Here is a 7,467-nt window from a genome sequence, read left to right on the forward strand (position 1 = left end):
CACATCAACATGCTAATTAGTTTCTCAAGTGTTTCAAATTGCTACACGCTGGAGATTAGGAAATATCAGGTTGTTGTCATAAAAGGCTCAAGTTAGATAAATGGAACGATACATAGTGAGTGAAAAACTTTATTGGATTTTATTTCCATTCGGTCCATTTGATGCTTGTTCCTGTTCCACCAACAAATGTTTTTGCCAGCTACCAAATCAATAAACCTCTGCTAAGAAGGGTATGCTAAAAACCACTGTGCTGTTTTCCTTCATTTTCATTCAGCTCTATCACCACAGTGCGTGTTTAGTATAAAGTATATAGGAAAATATATTTATGTATATTTACACTATGGACACAAATTCAAATAAAGTTGCATATTACAAATACAGTTAAGTGCACATCAGAACTCTCTGTGCCATATAAACATAACAGGCAGGAGAAGCTATTCAAACATACAATGCGTGTAACTGGATTTAAAGTTGTTTATCTATGACAACGTTTTGCATTTAAGTGAAAATGCTAAGAAGTTCATCTCCTGTAAAGTTAGTTATTGAAGGACTGGTGGGTTCTTAGCGGAAAGCTAAGTTGCATCTCAGAGGGGTAATATATTTTCTGAGGTCTACACAGATGCTTCCTCCCGTCGCTTGTTTACTAATGTTGGAATCGGGCAAAATTCCCAGGCACCCTCATCTTCGTTTATATGCAGGGCTTGAAGACGACTGTTGATGAAGGAATGGAAATGAGGTTCTCTCCAGAGACATGGAGGAGGTGAAAATCCAGCAAAAAGAGGCGGTGGTCATTTCCTGCTTGGTGTGTTTCATACTGTTATACATACTGTTATGCGATTCGCCTGCAGGCTTCGGTCTACTTGTGGTCTGTTCACTTCTTGCTGGCCACGCTCAGGTAGGCCCTCTGGATCTCAGCGTCGGCAGGACATGTCTGACTGAACTCCTCTCGCTCGTAGGCATTCCGCAGGTAACGCCACACACTTGAGAATTCGGCGGGGATGTCAAAGTCACAGTACTTCTTGGCAGCAATCTGTACGACAAAAATAATTTTTCCATATAAACAGATTGAAAGGATAGCTTTACCACTCTCCCTACGAAGGGCCACCAATAACAACAAATAATACAGGAATTCAGCAATTGAAACAGCTGTGGAGTATGATGCTGGGATCGAATCACGCGAATGCAGTGGAAACTTCAGTGTGACCAACCTTGATGACATGGAGTTTGGGCAGCAAGTTGCAGTCGGCCAAAGTCAGCCTGTTGCCGTCGAGGAACTTCCTTTTGGAGACAAGGACATCCTCTGCAGAATTGTGGTCGATCTCTTCAGGTAGGGGTGCGTTCAGATACTCATCGAGGCGCTTGAATTCCCGCAGCAGCGCCTTCTCATGAACTGCATGGGTCCATTGTACGAGTAAGGGCCCAGGATACGAGTACGGACAAGGAAAAAAGCATTCATTTAGAGGCAGTATTTTAATCTGTCCACAATAATACTCATTCTGAGGTGAATTTCTAATGTGTCCACAATTACAGCACTGGAGTATTTGAAGTCTTTCACATCACAAATATTCTTCCACCACTGGCTTTTACACAGAAATCATCATTATTTCAGAAGGAAATCCTTTTCTTTTTTGCTTAGTGTTGTAATCTTACGCATTATTTTGAAGATAGAGTTGGAAGGGAGAGGAATCTCGATGTAGGACCCTACGTGCTGCAAACACAGCACCCATCACTCTTCACACCCTCTTACCTTTGCTGGTCGGACTGTTCTTGATGAAAGCCGAAAATTTGGCAAAAATGTCAGCGCCGACATCAAAAGACTCTTTGTTTGTGGGGCTGAGGTGGGGGTACCTGTGGGGAGCGAAGGGAAGGCAGAGGTGATTCGGGGCTGACAGCAAGATGGACGGCCTGCCCACCTCCCTCTGCATCTGTAATCGATAAACCTGGAGGGGCTGTGGTGCAGCACCCTACCTGGGGGGCGCCAGCGTCTGCTCCAGGAACTCCTCAATCTTCAGGAAGTCCGTCTTGAGCTCGCCATTGTACAGCAGAAATGGTGGGTTTGTCCCTGGAGCGAGATCTTTCAGCTCTGCAGGCTTCCTACAGTCACAGAGGGCAGAAAGGAGGAAGCAGGTGGGGTGGGGGGAGGGAGGCTTAGGGTCAAGTGGAGGCCTTTAGTTTCCAAAGCAACCTACAAGCCCCTCCCCCGCTTCCCTCCCAACCGCTGGCCGTAAAGCCTCAGTGTGCTATATGCTGAAAGTAACAGCTGATAAGCATGCTGGGTTCTTAATGCTTTAAATAGAAAATGCCCTAAAAGACCAATAAGAGACATGACGGGTTATATACTGTTTTGCACTTTAACCCAACCCTAATCACCATCAGCACTGTGCGCTGCTTTGAGCTGGCTGTTGTGTTTGGCTGTGGAGCTCAATGTATCTCCCTAAATGCACGGCACCATGCTGACGTAACGCACAGCAGAATGATCGTTTGTCGTTCTCCACACGTTCTCACCAGCCGCTGTAACCTTGCAGCCAAGTACCACTCAGTCAAGCCGGACTCAGGATCTTTTATTAGTATTAATCACGAATGAGCCAGAGAAGATGCAGTAAGTCTGTGAGGCAGGATGGGAGCGGGATTACCGGCAGGGTTGGGAGAGTTACTTCAGAAATGTATTCCGGAACGTCACTAAATGTAACCTGATTATTTTCCATTCCAAATGTGCACAGAACAGAAGAGAAAAGATATATCAATAAGATGACTTTAACTACTGTAAAAATTCTGAAAGACAACAAAACATTGTAAGATAACCTTAGGAGATGAAGGCACACATGACGTGTTGTAACATCTGTCTTAGTACATGGCTTAAGAGCGCGTTTAGTATTTTCTTAACAAAATCGATAGCATACAGAACTTTGACAGACCAATATTTATTTAGTTTGAACACAACAAACTCAACATGAAAAGAAAATATTCTTCATGAAGCAGCTAGCTAGTTTACCTGGCCAATGGTAGCTAGCTAATTAGCTGTAGCTCTTATCAAATGAATATAAAAAAAAACATTGGTCTGAATAACATTAGGGCATTTAATTTTTTTTATCACCTAGCAATAAATTAATGAAACCATAAGGAACAGCTGGCATTCTAAATAATTTGCAGTGGCCTTTAATTTTATGAGAAACCTGTTAATTTCATGGGATTTCTACATTCTACCATCAATTTTTTTTTTTTTATGTTTGGATTCCGCCATTCTGTCCACATTTTCCGCATCACGGAAATCATAGGGTTTTAAACATCTCTTTTACGCCATTAAAACGCTGCAACACGAACGCATGCCACACGGACATCTGCTACAATGCTAATAGTGGCAAAGCATTCTTTGCAGTGACTGTGTCAGTAAATAATTCATGTGAGAGGAGAGTGACGTCTTGAGAGAGGAGTTATGGGTGCGTCTGCATCAGGTTAAATCAGTGTTTTTCAAATAGGGTTCCCTGAAATGTCTAGCAATTGATAAAAAAATTACTGATAAAAAATATTTTATTATTATTATTCTTTTAAAAATTATGATTAAAACACCACATACAATCTTAAACAACTGTATTCTTTCACGTTCATAAATATCAATAAATAAATCAAATAAAATGATCGCGATTACCTTTAGCCTTGTAAAGACAAGCTCGCCTAACTGTACATGTGATTAGGGAAAATAAAATGTGACTTTGTGCACTAATCTGGCTACTCTGTATTTGCAACACGGTATAACAAACATGATCAAATACTAGTTCTAGAAAAAAATGTCTATGGGGTCACCAGAAATTTGTGATGTTAAAATGGGGTCACATGCCAAAAAAGGTTGGGAACCACTGTGTTTAATCTATCAGGAATCTAAAGTCTAATAGGGTGCAGCTAAACAGTCTTTTGATCCATGAAAATAGTATTTCATGCATATCATAGTAACTGTATGTGACAAAACAGAGGATGAAAAGAACAACAAGCAACGGAAGAGGCTGAAGGTCAGAAGGTCAGACCTACTTCTTCATGTCGACGGTGGTGACTGTGAATTTGACGCCCTTCAGCCAGAGTACCATGAAGAGCCTCTGGCAGAAAGGGCAGTTCCCCACGTTCTCCCCATCCAGGCCGGCCTGTAGAGAGAAGCATGGAAGATCACGTTTTGTAGCCCACAGACTGCCCTTAGAGAACTCCCCCTCAGAAGCTGTAGCAAGCGTCCTGATTATTTAGTCACAATTAAGAAGTTTATAACTTGTGTGGCTGCCCCTCTACTATAAAATACAAAGCTGGAATGAAGGATATAGCCAGCAACCATGGACCAGCAAGTTTACAGCTTTGCAAACAGTCCTAAACCCACACCATGAGGAATTTTCTGGAAAGTTTGACATGGAATGTTGGAAAAGCACCATCAGAAAGGCAGATTTAGAGCGACAGCTTCTCCCGCGGAGAGCAGAACTACGTCAACTTCCCTCATCTAATACAGCTGAACACATCTGAGCATTAAAGCATTACTGTCACAAACGTAGCGGTAGTGAAACTAAGCAGACTTTCGGGAGCGTGGAAGATGTCCAAGCCTCGTGTCAGTCACATGATGAGCTAAGGAGGTGCAGAGGTGGGTGTGGCAGCAGATGGGTAGGTGGGGCGGTGTTCATGTGTCTAGCAAAATAAAGGGTGTGAGAAGGATGTGGTAATGAATGGGGGGGGCGGGGTCTTGTCCATGTGCCCGGCCGTCCACAGGGAGTGTCCCGGAAAATGTGGCGGCAAATAGAGTGTCCTGGCTTAGAGTTTCTGCGAGCTAAACGCAGGGTTTTTGGGCATCAGGGACAAGCACCACATAGCTCCACCCCACGCTGTCTGTATGTTGATAAGGCGGGGGCCTCCTGTATGTACTTTCTGGAGAGAATGATAAAAACGGCTCACCGGGAATGCTAACTCAATCGCTGACGTAGCCCCATTAACCTCCTCTGAATGATGCTGTGTGTTAAGCTATCCTCCTCATACTCCTATCCTGCCCATATTCCAGATCCTACCTCTAAAAATGTCAGCACTACTCAGTGGCATATAAAGCCATATGTAGCAGAAGACACAGAAGCATTTCGGCTGAGAAACTGTCTTTCTGAAGACTCATCTTCATATGACTTTAGTTTCCACCAGGGAGAAAAATAACCTAGTTTGAAATATATTACTTACTCAAGTAATGATATTTTTACCACTATAGCTTTGAGATGTTCAGACTAGAACATTCCAGGAATACTGTAAAGACACAATGATTCACCGTAAAGTTTACAGACTCTGACACTTATTTTAGACATTAAGGAACATAAGCAAACACTGAGGCTTGTGAACAAATGTGAAGAATGAAGGACTGACCTTAATGAAAAGCTCGATGTTGGGCTCTCTGTCTGGGTTTGGCCTCAGAGCCATGTTGTTACTCTGCAACGGCGAGAAGGAAGCACAATATCTCCACAGATATCCCAGTTATCCCAGCCGCGTCCTGGCCAGCGAGCGTCCAGCTTCTGAGGATTGGAGGGAGTGTCTGCGACTGTGTCCGTTCGTGCTGCGTGAGGGAGAGAGGGGAGATTCCAGGAACCCGTCTGAGTAACCGATCCTGGCCAAAATCTGTGTGTGTGCGTGCGTGTCTGAGTGTGTGCGTACACTAGCTGGCTTCTTCAGCTGTTTCCCCCCACGGGGGCTGGCTTAAAAGGCCAGAAAGAGGGAGGGCAAAAGAATTGGGGCGTAGGGGGCGTTTGTATAAAAGCCTGGTGCCAGGCTCAAAATAGGTTGTACACTCAGTAAAAGATCTTGTGGAAAAGGTGTGTGGTTTCCACATCACGACGGTGTGCTGCCCGTCATCACGTGTCCATGATAGTACCACTGTCACCAGATCTGCCTATCCTTGGTGCCTAGTTTGTATGGTTTCCAAGTTTTTCCAGATTTCCCAGAAACCCTGCTCTATCCTGCCACATACAGAACAGTTTGGGGGGGGGGGGGAGCGGGGGTTTGGTCCATCCCGGAGGGTGCAACACATGAGCTTATGGGTCTGAGTCAATTTTCTTATATCTGATCCTTTGTTTCCCTGCTTATTTGTAAGAGCTTGTCCCCCCCCCCCCCCCAGTAACTTTGAGCCCGACTGATGCTTATCAGTCCTGTTTTTGCTTTCTGGCGCCTGCTGAAACTACATGTTTTTGTGTTTTGACAATTTTTTGTTGTATTTCTTACAACTGCTTTCACCTTGAAATGGGAAAAGACCAGTAAGAATGACAGCAGAAAAGGGGCATTTTCCCAGATCATGTGTCTGCAGATGGGAGGGCTTTCCCACATGCAGGTGTGGCCGGGCATAAACTGCCCTCAATTGCAGACTGTGTTTCCTGTCAAAAACTGAATTACCAGAGAAGTGAATCACTGAATCACGATGGGTTAGTATGAGCTTACCACCCTGTGGAAAAGGGAAGCTTACAGAAAGACGCCCATGACAGCTGACACCACATCGAACAGCCCATTTCACGGGTGGAAAGGTGATGTGGCTAAGCAGACCTCAGAATCGAGGCTGTCACCTAGAGCAGACCTCACACTCTTAGCCAGAATCGAGGCTGTCACCTAGAGCAGACCTCACACTCTTAGCCAAAATCGAGGCTGTCACCTAGAGCAGACCTCACGCTCTTAGCCAGAATCGAGGCTGTCACCTAGAGCAGACCTCACACTCTTAGCCAGAATCGAGGCTGTCACCTAGAGCAGACCTCACACTCTTAGCCAAAATCGAGGCTGTCACCTAGAGCAGACCTCACACTCTTAGCCAGAATCGAGGCTGTCACCTAGAGCAGACCTCACACTCTTAGCCAAAATCGAGGCTGTCACCTAGAGCAGACCTCACGCTCTTAGCCAGAATCGAGGCTGTCACCTAGAGCAGACCTCACACTCTTAGCCAGAATCGAGGCTGTCACCTAGAGCAGACCTCACACTCTTAGCCAAAATCGAGGCTGTCACCTAGAGCAGACCTCACGCTCTTAGCCAGAATCGAGGCTGTCACCTAGAGCAGACCTCACGCTCTTAGCCAGAATCGAGGCTGTCACCTAGAGCAGACCTCACGCTCTTAGCCAGAATCGAGGCTGTCACCTAGAGCAGACCTCACACTCTTAGCCAGAATCGAGGCTGTCACCTAGAGCAGACCTCACACTCTTAGGCAGAATCGAGGCTGTCACCTAGAGCAGACCTCACACTCTTAGCCTGAATCGAGGCTGTCACCTAGAGCAGACCTCACACTCTTAGCCAGAATCGAGCCTGTCACCTAAAGCAGACCTCACGCTCTTAGCCAGAATCGAGGCTGTCACCTAGAGCAGACCTCACACTCTTAGCCAGAATCGAGCCTGTCACCTAAAGCAGACCTCACGCTCTTAGCCAGAATCGAGGCTGTCACCTAGAGCAGACCTCACACTCTTAGGCAGAATCGAGGCTGTCACCTAGAGCAGA

At 45.4% G+C, this 7,467-nt stretch overlaps 1 protein-coding gene across 3 annotated transcripts; it reads right to left on the reverse strand.

Annotated features, from left to right (window-relative positions):
- Positions 1-113: 113 nt before the first annotated feature.
- Positions 114-5,680, reverse strand: clic2 (chloride intracellular channel 2). 3 transcript variants are annotated; one of them, XM_072717292.1, is made up of 7 exons: positions 5,371-5,680; positions 4,024-4,133; positions 1,969-2,094; positions 1,748-1,848; positions 1,209-1,390; positions 828-1,030; positions 114-711 (listed from the first exon to the last, which is right to left on the reverse strand). In XM_072717292.1, exons 1-6 carry the CDS (start codon positions 5,422-5,424, stop codon positions 872-874), a joined length of 732 nt encoding a protein of 243 aa, XP_072573393.1. In that variant the 5' UTR covers positions 5,425-5,680; the 3' UTR covers positions 114-711; positions 828-871. The 3 variants fall into 3 exon arrangements, with proteins under 3 accessions (XP_072573393.1, XP_023690286.2, XP_023690287.2); XM_023834518.2 differs by having other exon boundaries at positions 114-1,030; XM_023834519.2 differs by lacking the exon at positions 5,371-5,680 and adding an exon at positions 4,407-4,547 and having other exon boundaries at positions 114-1,030.
- Positions 5,681-7,467: the final 1,787 nt, after the last annotated feature.

This window comes from Paramormyrops kingsleyae, chromosome 10 (assembly GCF_048594095.1).
Source record: "Paramormyrops kingsleyae isolate MSU_618 chromosome 10, PKINGS_0.4, whole genome shotgun sequence".
Classification (NCBI taxonomy): domain Eukaryota; kingdom Metazoa; phylum Chordata; class Actinopteri; order Osteoglossiformes; family Mormyridae; genus Paramormyrops; species Paramormyrops kingsleyae.

What these genes read in the sequence shown, in the direction of transcription:
- clic2 (XM_072717292.1), bottom strand. Translation starts at nt 5,424, where the DNA reads ATGGCTCTGAGGCCAAACCCAGACAGAGAGCCCAACATCGAGCTTTTC. An exon ending in CAGACGCTGGCGCCCCCCAG is followed by an intron (nt 1,849 to 1,968) that starts GTAGGGTGCTGC and finishes CGCTCCCCACAG; the next exon opens with GTACCCCCACCTCAGCCCCA. An exon ending in GAACAGTCCGACCAGCAAAG is followed by an intron (nt 1,391 to 1,747) that starts GTAAGAGGGTGT and finishes GGACCCATGCAG; the next exon opens with TTCATGAGAAGGCGCTGCTG.